General features: G+C 37.1%; 1 protein-coding gene across 3 annotated transcripts in view; it reads left to right on the plus strand.

The window, feature by feature from the left end:
• Positions 1 to 3,206: 3,206 nt before the first annotated feature.
• The window catches only part of tead1b (TEA domain family member 1b), a 42,954-nt gene continuing 26,504 nt past the window's right edge, over positions 3,207 to 19,656 (plus strand). Inside the window, exons 1-3 of one of the 3 annotated variants that reach the window (XM_087793686.1) lie at positions 3,207 to 3,607; positions 4,021 to 4,136; positions 13,104 to 13,356. In XM_087793686.1, the coding sequence (XP_087649812.1) occupies positions 13,155 to 13,356 (202 nt within the window). In that variant the 5' untranslated portion in view covers positions 3,207 to 3,607; positions 4,021 to 4,136; positions 13,104 to 13,154. The remainder of the gene's footprint in view (positions 3,608 to 4,020; positions 4,137 to 13,103; positions 13,357 to 19,656) is intronic. The other 2 variants (XM_087793687.1, XM_087793689.1) reach the window with 2 other exon arrangements.

Consider the following 19,656-nt stretch of genomic DNA (forward strand, 5'->3'; position numbering starts at 1 on the left):
AGAACATCACGAACTGAACCTGCACGGACTGGCGGCGCGGGTGCCGATGGATGTCAGCAGAAGCCGAGTCATTCATCTTCATATATCACTTTCTTTTGAGGGATTTCGTGTCAAAACATTGGCTTCTAATAGACGACTTGTCCCGACAGGCCCAGCTTTTCATTTGGGCGCTCGTGTGCTCTGGATCTGCACGAAGCTCAGCCAGGACTGATCGAAACAGTATTTTTGCTCTCTTGAAATGCTCCAATTATTGATAAAAAATAATAAATGTTGCTACATAAATACGTATGTGTTCTTACAAATGTCTTCTTATCAAACTTACCATCAATACACTGCAGCAAAATCAACTCCTAGATTCTTCTTTACATCTATGATTGAAGGAACAAAACGAAGAAAAAGGCTTTTTCATAGACTCACGGTTGTTGCTTCAGTGGATGCAAATGTTGCAGCAGTTACATTATTATAACTATAATAATGTTGTTAGATTAGAGTTAGCTAAGGTTTCCTTCAGCTTGGAAAGGTTAAGTTTTGTTTTTAATTCCAATGCTATTTAGTTATATTTCAAGGTAGAACACACAAGAGACTTAACATAAATATGATGCTTTCACTGTTTAAAATATTTGATAGAACTGCTTTTAAATGAATTCATCATAATAACAGTTAAAGTCGTGAAATAGTGTCTGCTTACTCTGCAATGAATCTGAGACAGTTATGCTCACATTAACACAGTAAAATATTAACCAAAACATACAGAATTGCTGGCTATATTTACAGAGAGATCATCATGAGTAGATCTAATATATTTGTCCACCAAAGAAGGGATTGTTTCCTGTGTGAAAGTTTTATTTTACACGAAAAGACTAATGTCTTTGCGCTTGATGGATCTACTGACTCCTTTAAGAAACATCTTAAGACGTTTCTATTTGTTCAAGCTTTTCCTTGAATTTCTCGAACTCCTGTGTTGTTCTCAGTATTATCTTGATCTTTAAAGTATGTACTTTTTTGAGTATTGTTTTGATTGTTTAAGCGCTTTGTGACCCTGGTCTCGAAAAGCGCTATATAAATAAATATTACTTACTTACTTACTTACTTAATGTCTTGTATTCAGGACATCTTGTATTCACACGTGCAGAAAGTTGAACCGTCTCACTCGACGATACGAAAGCTGACCTTGGAACAAACCCAGAACATGTGGAGAAACGTTGCCGAGAACATGGAAACACCATAAAGAACACTAACCACCGACCGCATGCCATGTGTGTGAAGTGACACACTAAAGTCAAACTGGACTCGTTCCAAGAAAGAGCTAAAGTCTGGCAGACGGTTTGCTCGACACAGAGAAGGATTTTCTATTTGCCGTTTTTGCCTGACAGACTTTAAAGGGGCCCAGTCCAACTCATTTTCAGGAGCTTTTAAAAATGATATTGGATCCCAGTGGGGCTCTTTAGGGAGTTTCCTTTAATAAAACACTCAATAAATCTCCGGACTATGTGCTCCTCTTACATTTTTTTAAACATCTAAATTTCTTTTTTTTTGATACAGAACTCTGCCCCCCTGAGGCTGAACATTAAATAAAATTAATAAAATCCAATTAACGTCATAAACGCAAACGACCCCTAACATCAATTTATTCTTAATAATCCTTACTATAATATAATTCAAAACCTGATTCTTTCAGCACGTTATTCTTTATTTAATTTACGTTGCACATCAGTTATTAAAAACGAACATCAAGTATTATTTAAACATTTAAACATGTCACAAAGAAGGTTGTGGTGCCATAACAGTTATAATAAGTATCTAATACATTTTAAATAACAACAGAATACTAATAGTCAATCACATAATAATAAATAAATAATTTATTCGTTTTGCTATTTGTACCTTTGTTTATATTTATTTGGATTTCCTAAAAAAGGATATATGAGAGTGTTATATTTAATCTTAACCGTTTAAAGAGATCTTAGTTATATATATATATAGAAGAACATTGATGATGAAATAATCTAGTGCAATAACAGCACGTTATTCTGTATTTGATCTATTCTTTGTTGAATTGCTGGGATCTATTTTTCCTTAATCAGCTATAGTCTTACTTCAACTGTAAAGTGTCTTGAGATAACCTTGTTATGATAAGACACTTTAAATAAAATTGAGTGGAATTGAATTGAATTGAATTGAAATTGAATTGAATTATTCTGGACGTCAGTTAATAAAAATAAATATCAAATGTTACTTAAACATTTAATCATGTCACAAAAGAAGGTCATGGTGCCATAACAGTTATAATAAGTATCTGTAATTCCATGACACTGACAACTTGTGTAAATACATTTTTAAATTACAACAAAGTAATAGTAGTCAATCACATAGAAATAGAAAATAATTTAAATTAGTTTTCCTATTAGTACCTATGTTTTATTTGATTTTGATTTAATGAAAATGTTATAGGAGAGTGTCGTATTTAATCTTAACCATTTAAAGTGATATTTGTTACAACGTTGATGATGAAATAATCTATTTCAATAAATAATAAAATAATATCAAATGTTACTTAAACATTTAATCATCTCACAAAGAAGGTCATGTTGCCATAACAGTTATAATAAGTATCTGTATTTCCGTGACACTGACAACTTGTGTAAATACATTTTTAAATAACAACAAAAATACTAATAGTCAATCACATAATAATAATAAATAATTTTAATTAGTTGTCCTATTTGTACCTATGTTTTATTTGATTTTGATTTAGTGAAAATGTTAGAGGAGAGTGTTGTATTTAATCTTAACAATTTAAAGTGATATTAGTTACAACATTTATAATGAAAGGAACTTGTGCAATAACAGCATGTTATTCTGTATTTGATTTCATTTGGACGTCAGTTCATAAAATAAATATAAAATGTTACTTAAAGAATTAATCATCTCACAAAGAAGGTCATGGTGCCATAACAGTTATAATGAGTATCTGTATTTCCGTGACACCAACAAATGTGTAAATACATTTTTAAATAACAACAAAAATACTAATAGTCAATCACATAATAATAATAAATAATTTTAATAAGTTGACCTTTGTTTGTATTTGATTTAGTGAAAATGTTAAAGGAGTGTTGTATTTAATCTCAAACAAGTGATATTCGTTGCAACATTGATGATAAAATAAAAATTATTTTGTATATTTATTTTTGTCAGCTACTAAAAATAAATATCAAATGTTACTTAAACATTTTAATCATGTCACAAAATCCACGTCATCTCCGTGGTGTCAAGTCTGTCGACCCCTGCAGGCACTCACACGCTTCGGGTGTGTTCGGCTCCGCTTCGGGGGATGGGGTTTGTTCGTGTGCGGTGACGTCACCGCTTGGCTCCGCCCCCCGCCACAAACTCGCTCTCCGCGTTCATTTCATTCCTCGCCTCATTCCGAGCATTCTTCGCATCTCTGTCACTACGATTCACCTACATCTTGTTTACCGGCCCAGAGAGAGAGAGAAACTTGACATATCATTAAAAAAAAAACAACAACAACAAAAAAAAATACCAAGTAAAACCCCTACAGTGGCTTAAAAAAGAAGGACATATAAGATGACATATCAATAACGAGGTAAGTTTAAAAACGACAGTTGCAGGTATTTTCAAAACTGCTCGAACACTTTCTGCTATTCTAGCATCTTTTTTTTTCCACCATTAAATTAGACATTTTTTTTTTATTGTAAAAAATGTTCGTGGTGTGAGAGGCTCGTGTCCTCGTCGCTCGTCGCAACATTTGAACATGGAAGCTCGGGCTCTGACACAGCAGCGAGGAAAAAAATCTCTGACATTTTTTACATGTTTGGAAAAGTCGCTTCAGACGCCCCTGTTTCCTCCGCGAGAGCTCGAGCTTCTCCAGACCTGCTCCCGCGAGCCAACGACGCGATATTAAAACACGGGAAACAAGTTTTCTGCTTTTTTTAAAAAAAAAAGAGACACGAGATGACGATTGAAATCCTCGCTGTTTTTTCCTCCTTCTCGTCTCAGGCGGGAGTTTTGTTGGAGCATTTCTGGAGCAGCTCGACGAAGCTCGCGGGGACTTGTTGCTCCAAACACGCTGGAAGAAAAAAAATCGCGTTTCTGAGCCGAGGTGCAAGTTTTGAGTGAGTATATTTATTTGTATATTTGTGTTTTCTTTGTGTTGGTTCCCAAGCGATTGTGTTTTGTGCTCCGAGGTGAGCTCGGTTGTTTCCACTACAGTGTCACTAAAACTGCTTATTTAACAAAAACAAACATTATATTTCTCCAGACAACTTGTTATCTTTAAATGTTCAAATAACAACGTACAGTTAAACACATAATAACGAGTAAAATCCTTTAAATTCATTGACTATTTTCCCATTTCTACCTTTTGTTTTTATTGTTATTTTCATCCAGGTAAACAGAGAGTGTTGTATTTAACCATTTAAAGTGATATTAGTTTGAACATTGTGTTCATTTCATCATCAATGAAGGGTAGAAATAACGGTGATGTCTCTGGTGTGTATTTTTACATTAAAGATGTCCTCCCTTATAATTATCAAAACCCTTGCTCAGCTCAAACTACAGACTCTCAAACTGCATCCAGCTGTGGGAGCATCTGTTACTCCTACATTTTCACCCCTTACTCAGTATGTTCTTACTCTTAAATCTCCTTTTTTTTATATATATATATATATATTAAAACACCCGCACAAATGTATGAATTTAACAGTACTCGCTTTTTTCTTCGTGTAACATGTAAGTAAGCAAGAAATGGTTATTTCTAGTTTGTGTTTGTTTTAACTAGGGGTGCAGTTGAATACATTTTAGTAGTCAAACACTCATTTAAAAGTACACGTGCAGACGCTCTTAACTTGAAAAATGCTGTGAGATGCCTTCGATGTGTCGAGAACTTCACTCCTGTTTTCTCTGAGCAAACAGTCTGTCAGGTCACGGGGTCATACGACTTGCTTGATGTGATTGAATCAAAGTGTTCTTCACTCATTCATTAGAGTTTAGCCGGGAACATATTCATATCTCTATCGCGGACTGTTTTTTCAGAAATCCTACTCTGCGAGGTCATATTTAAAAAAATGAGTCTTTTTAAATAATCCGAATAAAGGACAGAACGCTCATCTTAAATCGTCCTTGACTCGTCATGTAACGCTACCGAAACATGTCCTGTCGTTAAAAAGGTAATTTGAGTTAAATAGAGGTGTAACCCCTAACATGTCACAGTGTGTATGCAAACATAGCCTGCTGTCATTAGAGCTTTGCTTTCCGTCAGTGCGACTGGTGGAAACGAGATTAAATGTTATTTTTTTTTATAACTCACCAACATTAACTAGAGGTACCACCAAGTATATTAGCTGTTAACACATTTGTCATGTTATTTTACTCATGTTTTCATATTTGTATAGTTGAGGAAGTGTTAAAATGTAAAGGATATTTATTCACTTTCTACTGCTAGAGGCTTTCCCAGCTACCTCGGGCGACACGCAGGAAACACAACTACTCATAAACACACACACACACAGTCAACCGCTGTATGTTTTTGGACTGTGAAGGGAAACCAGGGCATATTAATGAATACAATTTTGGGAGCAGAAATAGACGATAAGTGCAAAGTGGAACAGGAATAGAGAGATTTGTGGAATAAATATATTCCAAGACTGCAATATTTTACATGTATAAAAGACTATTGATCCTGCCTTTCCATGTAACAAGTTACTTTCTAGGGAAAATTCCTTAGCCCCGAAAAAAAGACGTCTATTATGGCCGAGAAGAAACTGGATTACATATAAAACTAAACTTAAATCTGCTTGACAAAAGGAGTTATAACTCGTTGATATAGCAACCAGACCTGGTCAGCGTCATTTCCATCGTCTTAACCCACGATTTATGTCAATCTCCTGCTTCTTTTAAACCTCCAAGCACATCCCAGTAAAAGCGTTCTGCGTTACATTCAGCCAGTATCCCAGATACAAGCAGCCCTCTCCAACCAAAATACATAAACCAGGAGTGAAAACATTTATCGGATGTAACGTGGAATGACATGTTCATAATCTCATCACTGACGTGAGCTTTACTGCATTTTCTTTGACCTTGGAGCCTATTTTGAAATTGTACCTTTAATGTAATTTTTTATTATTATTTTTTAAAATATAAATAATGCGTAAGTTAAGGAACTGCAGAGCTGAACATTTGAATAGGATAGATTGAAGTACAGTAGTGTGAGAGAAGTTTAAAATGAAGCTCCGCTTCTTGATGAATCGTTTCTAGCTGTTCAAGGTCCTTAAAAATGTGATACAAAACTATACTTAAATGAATTTTAATACAATATAATTTTCTGGGGTTGGACAAAGGAACTTGTCAGTATTAAGGCATTTACATCCTTTTTACATACTAATGTTCAGGTCTAGCTCTACATTACAGGCTGTCTCGGCTAAATTGCAAGGTTAAATATTTATTCATGGTTACATTCGTATTCTAGAGGCACTACTTTTGCCAAACATTATGGCGCTAGAATTATCATATATTATAATAATGATTATTAAACTTCATAAAATACAGTTTTTGCATTTACGAAATACAAATTAGAAAAAACCTCAATACAGTACATGGCTGTTACTTGATTTAAAATGTACATTTGCTTTGACATGTTTATAGATATTTCTGCCATGCGTCTTAAGATAGTTTCTTGACAAAACGACTTAAAGAAGATGCGAATCGTCGTCGGACATTCCTTAGATACCATGAGTGTCGACGTGTCCGTCGGCGAGTATCGTCGGAGTAACGTCCCAATCAAACAATCTACATCTTTTATGTCCGTGCGCCCCCTTGACGTCCTGATTGCACGTCGGCTGCCAATTGACTGATTTGACGCCTCACTTCAGCTCATTCTTCGACGGCGACAGAAAAAGTACTTCATTACGGGACTCTATACGACGTATCTAAAGCGGCCGTCGCCTACTTTGCTGCGTTGGTTAAAGTGTGTCGCCGTGCTCGCCAAAATATTTGACAAATACCTTTGATCGATTAATGGCACGATCTGTGAGGATTTGAATTGTTTTTTGTACAAGTTGCTGATTCTATTCTATTCCTTTATTAAGAAATCTTAGTGTTACACTAGAATCTAAAACACGCATCATCAACAGAAGCTAGAGTGTGTTGCAGTTTCCAGGTGGACAAAATGTCTCAGCATTTCTTTGTTTCGTCCGTAAAACGAAGTGCTGTTATTTGTCTTCTCGCGATGATAGTAGTTTTCATGTTTCGGGGGACAGGAAAAGATCTGCGCTGTGTAATTTGTCACAAAGTGTCTAATTGTGTAATTGGATGTGCTGTGTGGCAGGATAGAATCACAATACCGGCGCTCTCGTCCTCAGAGCATGCCGACTGTTTGTGCCCTGAGGTAAACCCGGGTCTAGAAAGAGAATTTTAGAGTGTGCACTGCTGCTCAGCGGTTTGAACAGAGCCATTGAGGCCAAAACACAGAGCCACCCAAAAGGAAAAAAAAAGCTGGCTCCATGCCAGTGACGTCACCTAAGTAAATCTGCTCCGTTCTACAGCCATAAAACCACCGCCAGCTACCGAATGCACTTTGCCCCTGTCAACCACCTAAATGGAAGAGAGCTAGCTTCGTCTTCCGAGCGTGTTTTCTAGAAGGAAGACAGGGCTTGGAGAAAACCCTCCCTCTTGGCCTCAGTAATGCAAGACTTCCATTCACAAGCAAGTGATCTATGAACATGAGGCAGCGTATGATTACACGTCTGATCTTTTGAAGTTACGCCACTTTAATGCCGCGGCCCTGTAATAGGTACCGGATGGAAATGTTTGCTCAGGGGGGAAACGATGGAGTTGACCACCTTACATTTAAGGAACCGCTCCTTAAAATGCCGTTGTTGGGGAACATTGACTCTGTGTTCGCTCTCCATTTCTGTTTTAATAAAGTGAAACACACACACACACAAACACACACACATGAGCCACTCAACGATCACACAGACGGAAACCATGTGTACTCCGTGAATCATTAGATGAGTCAGACTCTGAAACCACTTTAAACCGTTTTGAGTTCTTCTCAGCCTTATCAAACTTGACCACAATGAAAGCAGGAAATCTGGGTTACAACTACTTCCTGTGCGCGTTGGCTTCAGTGGTGCCGGTGTGTTCGGCGTCACTAGAGAAAAGGAAGCGCTGGAACAATGTCATAGTCATTCATTTATTTTAACTGCAGAAGAGGGTCAAGTATAAAATATATATATATAAATATCAGAAAAATGCATTAGAGTTCACACTGGCTCAGGAATTTCCCTGTGGTGGGAGCAACTTATAGTGTCCAAAGAAAACCTTCAGAAGTTCTTATTGATCTCAAATTACATGTATACATTTTGAATTATTGACAATATTTCCCATCCTTTTTTTTGGAAACGGTTCCTTTTGGCTGCTTTCTTTTTATTTGAAGTTACAATCTCAAAATAAACCCCAGAAACACAGTGAAGCCCTCGCCCATCATCGGTGTTGTGTTTTCTGTTTGAATATTTGCGATCGTAGAACCCGCTGAACCACCTCGTACATTCACACAACTTTGTTGACATTTGTACTTTAACTACATGGAAGGAGAAGAGGCCGGCTGATGGGAAACTGACAACATGGAAGCTCAGACATTATGTGATGCAACAGTAATACCTTATAAAAATCACTTATTCATTTGCCTTTGAAAGCTTTATTTTAGGGTATCTTGAAGATTACTCTGGGCTCAATATTGGTGTTTAAGGATTCACCAGTATTGTTTTTTACCAACACTAAACAGAGATTGGGAAAGAATCTTGGAATCTGTTGAAGAAAGAGTTAAAGCTAAAAAAGCTCCTTAAATGTTTTAAATATGAGGGACAGGGAAGTAGATTCTACATCAGGTTAATATTTAGGCTGTGCTGTTTGAACAGTTGTTTGATTATAGACTGTATTTTTAGCCTAAGTGTTATGTGTAGTCTATGTTTTATTTGCTTATATTTGCTTCTACCTTTCCTGGCCTGGTTTCCCTCGATAAAGAGGTGTTTAATCTCAATGGTACCAACCTGGTATATTAAAGGTTAAATAAATAATTAAAAAAATAAAGCTGTTTTTGGTTCTCAGGAAATAACAAAAATTGGAAACAACCTTTTAAGGGCCGTAACTTCTCGTGGTGTTGTGGATGTATAATCTTTAATTGTATCAGCGTATGGAATACTCGTGGACAAACGAAGGCAACAATTTGGTGGTGTGACGACACAAAGAAAGTCGGTGTGAATTGGCAGCATCGAATGCAAATGGTGGCCTTCATACTCATCTCTGTGATTTGTTTTTTCATGCTCGTTCGCACGCGTCCTGAATGAGCCAGTCGACAACCGTCGGCCTGCTCTGCTCTCATAACTGTCAGGAGATCCTTTATCTGACGGACCTTTATTTACAGCTTTAATTTCCTGAGCTTTATGTGTTCCGCTCAATTCCACACCGCTGTGACATAGACGTAAGCTGTCTGGTATGCAGTGCAAATTTTTGATAGGCAAATGTCTAGCTAGCTTTTATTATACCTCATGTTTGTATGCGGAAAAAAAACCCTTTTAATGCGACCGGTTGCAGTTTTTGTCTTTTAGATTTACTGTCCATTTTCTCTGCGATGTTTATAGAATGTCCTGCAGCTACGTCTGATTCTATCTGATATGTTCCAGGTCATCTTGTTGCTACCTGTTTCAGAGTCGCAGTAGAAAGGAGAGGGCTGCTTTGACAGAACCTGTAAATCAATCCCATTCTCTGGCAAACAAAGATTGATCTCACAGTGGCCTGATGGTGGCTGGGCACCGGGATCCCGGTCTCACATCTAAGTGTGATGTTATTAGACAGATACACCAGCACCCTAGGACTGTTGATAAAAAAAACAAAAAACAACCAGATATAAAGACTCATTAATCTACTGGATATTTGCGTGGATATTTAAACTTGATTAGTACATTTGCACTTCGTCCTGCTACATTTTTCAACAGTTTCATTTATTTTTTTGAATATTTACAACACACTTGTGCGATGACTCAAAGGACAAATGCAACATAAACGGTACAGAAGCTTTAATTGAGATTAAATAACATGAATTTAAGAGAAAAAACTGCCTTTAACAATCGGTCTTGTTAAAGGGAGCAACTTTCCTTAATACCCACTGACTTTACGTAAGAACTTGGAAAGAAGGGAGATATATTCTGCACATCCTCATATTGAATGAACACTTATAAGATAGCCGTGTAAGTAGCTTCACTTATTTAATTTTATTCATGTATTCTCTTACAAGGCCTTAAAGATTATAGGCCACTCCGTGATAAAAAAAATGATTTCAGAAACTATGTGTTTGGTATTCAGAGAACCCTGTAAAAAAAAGAAAAGTAATAGGATTTCTGGAATATATAATTATGAATGTACGCAGTTGTTTGCTGTTGCTTCAAATGAAGTACCTTGACATGGGTGTTATGATTACGCTTGGACCTGGATAGGTCTATGTAACAAGCACAAAACATTTTGCACGGTAATTATAGTTTTACACACTGCGGTCATAACAACTGTGTGCCATTACGGGGTGCACAAAAGTCATTCAGAGAATCATTATTGAGCCCTCCGAGATAGTGGCACAAAAGAAATCCACATGGAAAATTACATTTGAGACCTCATCTGCTATTTCATTACCTTGCTGTGTCTGATGGCTGAAATGGCTTCTCTTAATTCAAGAAGCTGGATTCCAGCTTGGTGAGTGGTTCATGCAATCTCACAGTAAGTCTAATTTCCCATAATTCCAGGTAACAGCTAAGAGTCTGCTTAGCTACAGCATTCACGTATGGCACTGCACACCATTTCCACTCCATATTTCTTTTTTATTTTATTTTACAAAGAATGCCATTTCTATGGGAAACACACTGCAAACGAAAGTTTGCAATTATCTGTACACACCAGGTGTTGCTGTGGCTGACATTCATACTTTTCTCTGAAAAACACAATTAGTCCCAGGATACTAAGGCTTTGAGATTTCGGACAAAGAGGGATGTTTTTTTTTCTTTTTTCCGTGCATGGAGGAAGCATCGATGTGGTTCAGGATGTATTGTCAATGCTGGTTATTGTTCATGAGTAGAGGTCAGTAAATATGTGTCTCATCTCAGATTAATATAGATAATGTCTTTACATTTAAAAAGATGTTTGCATATTTAAATATAAGATCTACTTTTCAATACTACTTCATGTTAACTCATTTATTAAATCAAATATTTGTGCAACATATCGACTTTTGCTCGATCAAGGTCATTAAAGAATTCAATAAAATATTAAAATTGAAAAATGATATACACATGGAAAACTAATTTTATTACGAATTTATTATTCATATATTTATTTTTTAACTGTATCAGTTAAAATCTTTGCTGCCAAATCTAAATGACCAAAACATGATATTTTGTTCGTTTCTTTTGCAGACTAAAAGTTTGGAAGTGAATTTGGAATTGAATGAATTTCAGCTGTGATACAGGAATGCAGAAAGAGGTGAAACTTGTTTTCAACTACTTTAAAAGGAACCACTCTTCACTTCACTCCAGATGATTGTGTTTAAAAGAAAAAAGGCTGCTGTAAAAATCCAAGTGAACTCATCATCAGCGGTTCATCACTGGGTTTGAATCAGAATAAACACATCTCCAGTTTCAGCCGTTGCGGTTCAAGTCGGTCCCCCCTTTTCCCTCCCTTGTCATTTTGTGAGTTAGTTTTGCAGTGTCAGCAGTCGGCAGACAAAAAGGGAATTCAGTAAAACCTCCCTCAGCTCTCTGGGAGTTTTCCCCCTTTAGCAGTCTGCTCCCATCCCCCTTTTACCCTTCATGAACTGACATGCTGGAAGAAACATATGCTTCCATTCTGCTTCCTGACAGCCGAGGCGGCTTGAACAGGATTTTTCTCAGAAAGGAAGCGGCTATCTGGAAAGAGATTAAGTTGAAGGGGAAAACCTCTGCAGGCTTTTCATTTATGAAGTTTAGTTTGTATAGAAGTTTAGAACTATTTGGTAATATTGAATGTGTTGTGCAAGTCAAAGGTATAATAATAAAAAATACACTGTTGACACAATTAATTTTAATGAATTAGTATCATCCATTTGGCATTTTACTTTGCTTAAATCGGTTTTATCTTTAGGGGAAAAGGGTTTTGAATGCTATCATAAATTATAATGACAGTGAAGATTCCCTTTTGGAACTGAATAAAGATAAAAACATTGATCAAAGCAATTCTTAAGTTATGGTTAGTAATGTGATTGAATGTGAAGTTTTGGTTTTGTTGTAATGCAACATATTACTGCATGTTATTATCTCATATAAGTGTTGGTGCATGTTGGCTGTATCTTGATAAAACTACTGAACCAACGAGAAAAAATAGATTGTAAAATTAAAAAAAATAAAGCCTCAAAAAGGTATTTAATCTATAAAAATTATGTTAAACAAAGACAACCACACATTTTTTGGAATTCTTACATCTAGACTATTTTCTCAATTTAGCGACCATTGATTTCAGTCTTGATGCGCAAGGCATTCTGGGATACCACTTACTACCAAGGGAAGTCCCGGAGAATCTCAAAAGTGAGATCCTCACACTCACTCCTCATTCCTCGACTCGCTTGACACGGAAGCTTAGATTTTGAACTTTAGGAATAAGGAGATTAATGGGAAACGCCCATGGACTTGTTAGTCGCAATATTTAGTCCCTTGATGATAATAGAATTATTTTTTATTGCCAAGAACTAGACTTTTTTTTCCAGATTTCTTTCTTTTGTTATAACCATTTGACATGGTATTCACATGTTATTGTCTTATGAATATTATTCCTTAAAGAATTCTTATAAAAGCATCTTAACTGTTAGGAATTGTTATAGAGTCGCTTTGGATATCGAGGCATTTTTTCGTTAGCTCGGTAGATAAGATGAATAAATGATGAGGTTTGTGTCCAGATGAAGGACAACTTCAGGTTGTGTAAGTTAATAAATAGCATGAAAAAGCCCAATTCTGTGTACATTTCAAGCCTGTTTTCATGAGATATTTTCCCACTTTTGCGCATTCCAGGTCTCACCCTAGTCCACACCGAGCTTTGGCTTGGGCATCCCGACCGTCACGATGGATCCCAGCAGCTGGAGCGGCAGCGAGAGTCCTGCCGAGGACATGGAGAGGATGAGCGACTCCGCGGACAAGCCGGTGGACAACGATGCTGAGGGCGTGTGGAGTCCTGACATTGAGCAGAGCTTCCAGGAGGCTTTGGCCATCTATCCTCCATGTGGACGCAGGAAGATCATCCTGTCTGATGAAGGAAAGATGTATGGTGAGTTTGCATGTGGAATATTCCCAAGGCTCGAACCCTCAAATTGGGAAAAAAAAAGGTACATTGATTCCAGAGGTGAACTCAAATGGCTCTCTGGCCATGCAGATGCGTATCCGACTTTTTTAAAAAAGGAAAAATTAACTATTAGTCGTTGACAGATGGTACTGCTGTTGCCACCAGCTGTGGCCTTCCACTACCCCCTCCCAGCCCTGACTAAATGATGTCATGGAAAGAAGGAATCTTTTCTCTCTGTAGTGTTGCCGCTTGTCAATGTCAAGTGAAGGCAGAATGCCCCTCAGAGCTTTCACTTGCAGCTGCCACGTGACCTTCTCCCCAAAAATCTGACCGGACATCTTTAAGAAGAGAGACCTCTGTGTTTTTTTTTCAAATTATCTTGCTTTTTATGTATTACATCAGTTTCAGTAATGATTAGTTACAGTTTGTGTTTACAAATATTAAATTAAATCACAATAATTGCTTTTAAATGTTCTACTATATGGTAGTTCATTTGTTAAAATGTCTTAAATGTCAATTATACAATAATGTATCAACCTTATTTGGTTATATCTGGAATTTTCAAAGATTCAATCAACATTTATCCAGTGTCTATGGACACATTACTACACATTAAAATCAGTGTTTATTGGCTAGAATCTGGTAATGCGATAAGTATCACAGTACTCGGGGAAACAATACAATATATTGCGATATATAGGAAAATAAATCCATTGTAGTATTTTCCGAGTACTTGACTCTGGTGTTGCAGAATTCACAGACCACAAGACTCTTGAAAATGTCGTAACTGCTTTCATTTGTTTTGACACTAAAATGCTAGAGTCGACTGTATCCTCTCGTCCTCAGTCATCGCCTGGATCTCGCAGGATTTTATTGTTGCTTTAGGTGTAGAGGACGCAACTATTACTGCCCGGTTGTGGTCTGAAGTTTAATTTATATTTTTTGTACGCACGCTTTATTAAATTATAAACCATAAAATATGTATTATATTAATAACATATGAATTGAAAGGCAAATATATATACATACAATTAAATATTGATACAGTATCATGGGAAAAAATGCAATATATACTGTAATGAGTTTATTTTGTCACACCCCTAATGTTAACTGCAAGATGCTAAACTAAATAATCAATCATTTCTTACTAGTATGCTGCTATTATACATATAATTAAATATATTTAATGGTTAATATTTGTTTTGTAATTTGAAGTGTTACATTTTAATTTAACAAACCCTGTAAATGATTCAACAGTGTAATCCCCCTACTGTTTATTTTTTAGCTGAAGAAGATCTTTAAAATGGAAAGTAAATACGTCCGACCGCAGTCGAGCTTAAATTAATCTTGGAACACAGAGAAGCTCAACACATCTCATGGCATCTGTGATGAACGTTGGCCTCAAGGAGACAGGTATTTTGTGGCGGCGAGCCTCGAGGGAATGGTGCAGTGTTCCGATCAAAAGGGGAGCCGCTCTGAGAGCTCCTAAGCCCTTTGTAGTCCTGGGGTAGGGTGCAGTTCATTAGCAACCGTCTCTATAGCAACTGTGTTGATGTAGAAAACAATTTCAGCTCCTTAGCCTATTGTGGTGTTTACCTCAAGTGTTTGGATGGCTGAGATGAGCGTTGGTTGACAAGCTACCTTGCAGGCTAATGGTAACCATAGCAGGACTCGCTACCTATTCAGCAGATAGGAAACATGTGGAAGTCAAAGGGCTTTAATGACGAGTAATGAGTTGGTTCCTTTGATGGAGAGGTTCTCTTTTTGGTAGAAACCTTAACAAACCCAGACTCATTCAGCTTCATGGGTGCAGTAAAAGACATTTTGTGTAACGTAAAAGGAAATGGAATTGAATAAAATGTATAATCAGTTTGGAATATAAATTTGGGAAATCTGGAATGACACTTTATACTTTATTTATCAATGTATTTCAAGCAATATGATATAAAATAAACTATTATTTTAGCTTGTGATTCATTGATTGATTTACTTTATTGATCCCAACACCTTATGGTAATATCTAAGATATAACTTGATTTCAGGACCACCCTCGAATAAATTATTATAACTTCTGTGATTTTGTGTAGATCAAGTTCAGCCTTAGAAAAGACAGAAAAAGAACATAAAGGATAGACATTAAGTGTCATTTAATTTATTGTAAATTTACAATACAGTGTTTTTTCTTGTTAGAAATTCCTTTTGACTGATCAAATTTTCAACTTAAAATGCTTGGAAACTGAAAAAAGTCTTATTATTATTGAAGCATCATTTTCACAAACCAAGCTGTATATCCCTTCTATAAATGACCTTTGACCTACGATGTTAAAGAGCTGTCACCTTTAAACTCTTGCCGAGGAACCACACAGCCGGATTCTACTGAGAATATTCAGAAGAGGGAGGTAAACATGGCGTGTTAGGGTCCAGCGGTAGGCCGAAGATCCCGGCCTCGCCCGCTGAGCTTGTCTGAATCCATTGATGGCAGAAATAGAGTTGATAAATGAAACAACACGCTTCACTCAAATTGTATGTTTATTCATTGAATTTTGTATTTGCTCTTGCCGCCACAAGCCAAAACGACACCAAACGCTGGCTTAAACTATCGAGTGAGCAGATGTAAATTTTAATTTGGGGCCTTTACGACCTTCACTATTCACGCCAGGAGCGGAACAAATGGCTAATGAGCCGAGATCTCCAGCAAGATCATGCAAAAAAGGAGGATTTTTTATTTTTTTGTGTGGATGTTCAAGTTAGTCCTCCGTCAAGAAAATGTTGTGGATCTCATTCATGTTTGATGTGCAGACTCAGCTGCCTGCTCTCCCAACACGCCAGTGATCCAGCCCAGACCCCTCCAGTGGGATCTAAGTGGCAGTTGGTTTGCAGAGATGCCATGGATGAGTTAGATATAATGAGCAGACCTGGCTCGCCCCCGATGGCCCGGCACTATGCTCCCGGGGTTGGTCTCACCAGGCCCAGAATGCTCCTGAAACGGAGCGAGCAGACCTGATCCTCCCCGCTGGGCAGATAATGAGGAATTCTGGGATCCGCTCAGGCTCCCCCAGTCACCTGCATGCACTCAGAATAGAGTGTGAGGAACTTCATTGCAGGGAAGGCATCGCCGGCTCCGGAATAATCCCTTGTTTGTTCCTGTGTCATTGTCAGATGACGCTAGTGATGGTAGTTAACAAAGTCCCATTATTGCACGTCCTTTCATCAGGGTCTGACTGTTGAGAGACCAAGCCTAGACGCAGGTATGGTGAGAGAACATAGACTTGTATTCAACTGGTTATTTATCCTTTTCCCGTTGCTATGGGGATGCTTTGCTCTTTCAGAGTGACATGGCAGCAGGGATCAAGTCTAACCTTGGTCGTCTGGCCATTATGCAGGCAACGATCACCTTTCTCCCGTTATTTAAAGTACTTCTGTATGTTTATACAATATGTTTATTGTGTGATGAGGGGTTTAAATTTAAGTGTTTTTGCTTATTGGCCTCGATATGATGATCTCGGTGAAACATCCGTCTTTTGTCCTGACATGTAAGCTGATGCTAGGAAGGCTGAAAAAAAACCCAACAAGGGATTCATTCATTCATCATTATTATGAGTCTGAAATGTTCATATACTACTGTCATATTAACTATACCCTTATTCAAAAAAGGCTGCAGTTCATGGGTTGAGGTTCAATTGTTTTCGCTGCTGGAGTGTTTCCTCTCAGCTGCTCATACCGGGCCGTGACACGGTGGGTGTGTGTGGCTCAGGACAAGATGGGGTGTGTCCCTCATGCTCCACACACTGTGTGAGGCCAAGTGAGTCAGGGCTTCTGGTTTCAGGTTGCATGCTCCCAATTGGCTGCTTTTGTTTGACTAAACACAGCCAGACTGTGTTCTTCTTAAAGATGCAGTGTCACCGTGGAACTGTACCACGATTACATCATTTTCTAATGGCGAGACACTTTTACACGGATGAGAAACGCTCTCTCCCCCCAAAAAACGGTTCTCACTGATGGAGCTGTTTTGGAAAATGGCAGATGAATGGAAACCGTATGCATGAGTTATTCTGTAGTCAAGGGCTCAGACTCGGCTCTCCAGTGCTGTGGAGAGCTGCTCTTGTTTTGCCATTTGTAAATCACAGGAATGTTTCTCTTGCCTCGCTAAAATCAGAGCAAATTATCCGAGTCTTACTTTTTTAGTGAATTGTTTTCATTCTGAATTTAGTTAGTTATCGGTGCATCATTAAATAATGGGGAACTAATCTCACTACTGCACAGTTATTTAGATTTGAGAGCTTTTTGACTGTTAAAAAAGCAAAAACATTTTCTCTATTGACTGATCCAAATATTTATGAACGTTATTAAATGCTTTTTGTACTGACAACTCTTTTAAAATCAAACTATCATGTTCCTGGAATATTTTATTTTTCTTGCTTATTAATAATATTAATTATGTTTCCCATCCAGATTTTTCTGCATCCTAGCCATCCTGCATCCCACCAGTTCTGATCCGATACCTTCTTCATATAGTATGGTTAATTTAAAACATCAATCTATGTAGTATGGTTATACAACTTAAAGTATAACAAAAAATGCAAAGATCAATATTTCACAAATTTTTCATTGTTATATAACATGGTGTATATATTAGAATAAGTTGTTTTCCTTCTCTTTAAAAGTTCGGGCGCTGAAGTTGTTGCTGAAACAAGTGTGAATACTCACAGTTCAACATCTTAATTAAAACTTGTTTTGATTACAATATTCAAACAAATAAAAACCCTCAACCACTGTTGTTGAGCTGCCAAGTGAGAGCCTGTCATCAGAAATTAAATGAAAGTTATTTGTTAAAGAAATTGATTGAATCAGCAGATAAACAGTTTCTCTTAGCATTCATAATGTTTTTATCAGCGAATGTTTGAGAGCCACTTCATTTGTGGGTGTGCAGTAGAGCTTTTGAGGGGTTTAAAGAATATTTTGTTTGAATCTTGGCAGCCGTAAAGTGCGACGACATTGATAATGTTGGTGAAAACTGCATCGATCAGATCATGTGACTTAAACCGATGTTATCCGATCTTCCAAAAATGCCAGGTTCGGCAGCCGATATCGATACTGAGTATCTGATCGAGACATTGCTATTACTCATTTTAACATTTATGTTCAGGTGTATTGGCAAGAATCTGGATATACAATACGTATCACGATACAGGGGCAACAATATGATGTATTGCGAAATATAGTACTTCTTTCTGAATTTACAGACAAAGTGACTCTTGAGGAATTCGTAACTGGTTTCATTTGTTTTAAATCCGAAATATTTCCCAACATCGACTTTTAAAAGTTGCTGGAGTCGACTGTATCCTCTTGTCCTCAGTCATTGTATCTTTAGCTGTGAATGACATAATACCTACTGAAGATTAATTGCAACACAAAAAAATGTACCTTGCTGTACGTATTTCGATGTTAATAGTAAGAGAATTAAATAATTTTACACACACTATTATTATTTATTTAAGTTTTGAAAAGCCCACAAAAAATATATTTTTTAAATAAAAAAGGATACAGTTCTGTTGATACAGTTCTATTGATATAGTTTCATTACCACAAAATGTGTGCACAACTTTAAATAGTCATGTTTTACAACTCAAAATATGGTTGACTTTTATATGATTACATCAGAGAGATTTTCCTCCTACATTTATATTATTCATCATCTTTTCTATACAGTGATATTATTCATTTATGCACTACGAGCATGTGCAATAAATCGGTTAAAATAAAAATTAAATGAATGAGAGAACATTTACATCTTGTGTGGAGATTGTATGTTTTCCCTGTGTTGCGTGGGTTTACTCCAGGCACTCCGGTTTCCTCCCACAGTCCAAAAACACAGGTTGATTGAGAACCTTGAGTAATTGTCCATAGGTGAGTGTGTGTGTGAATGGTTGTCTGTCTTTTTGTACCCTGTGACAGACTGGTGTCCTGTCCAGGGTGTCCCCACCTCTCACCTGATGAAGCTGGGATAGACTACAGCCCCCCCACGACCCCCATAGGGGAACAAGCTGTATAGAAAATGAATTATTGATTGAATGAATGAATAACTCATCAGCAGGTGACGTCGAAGATACTTAATTTCTTTTCAGTGGGTTCAGTAGCATGTAAACGTAGCCGAGCTCTCTGGTTTAATAGGATCAGCATTCATTAAATATAGTAAATCAAAAGTGATTTATATTTTTGAAAAATAGCATGAAATAAAAAAAGAACCTGAAACCCTCAAATCATAAAAAAAACTGTTCCGTGTAC

Source organism: Callionymus lyra, chromosome 6, assembly GCF_982586985.1.
Source record: "Callionymus lyra chromosome 6, fCalLyr1.hap1.1, whole genome shotgun sequence".
Lineage (NCBI taxonomy): Eukaryota > Metazoa > Chordata > Actinopteri > Syngnathiformes > Callionymidae > Callionymus > Callionymus lyra.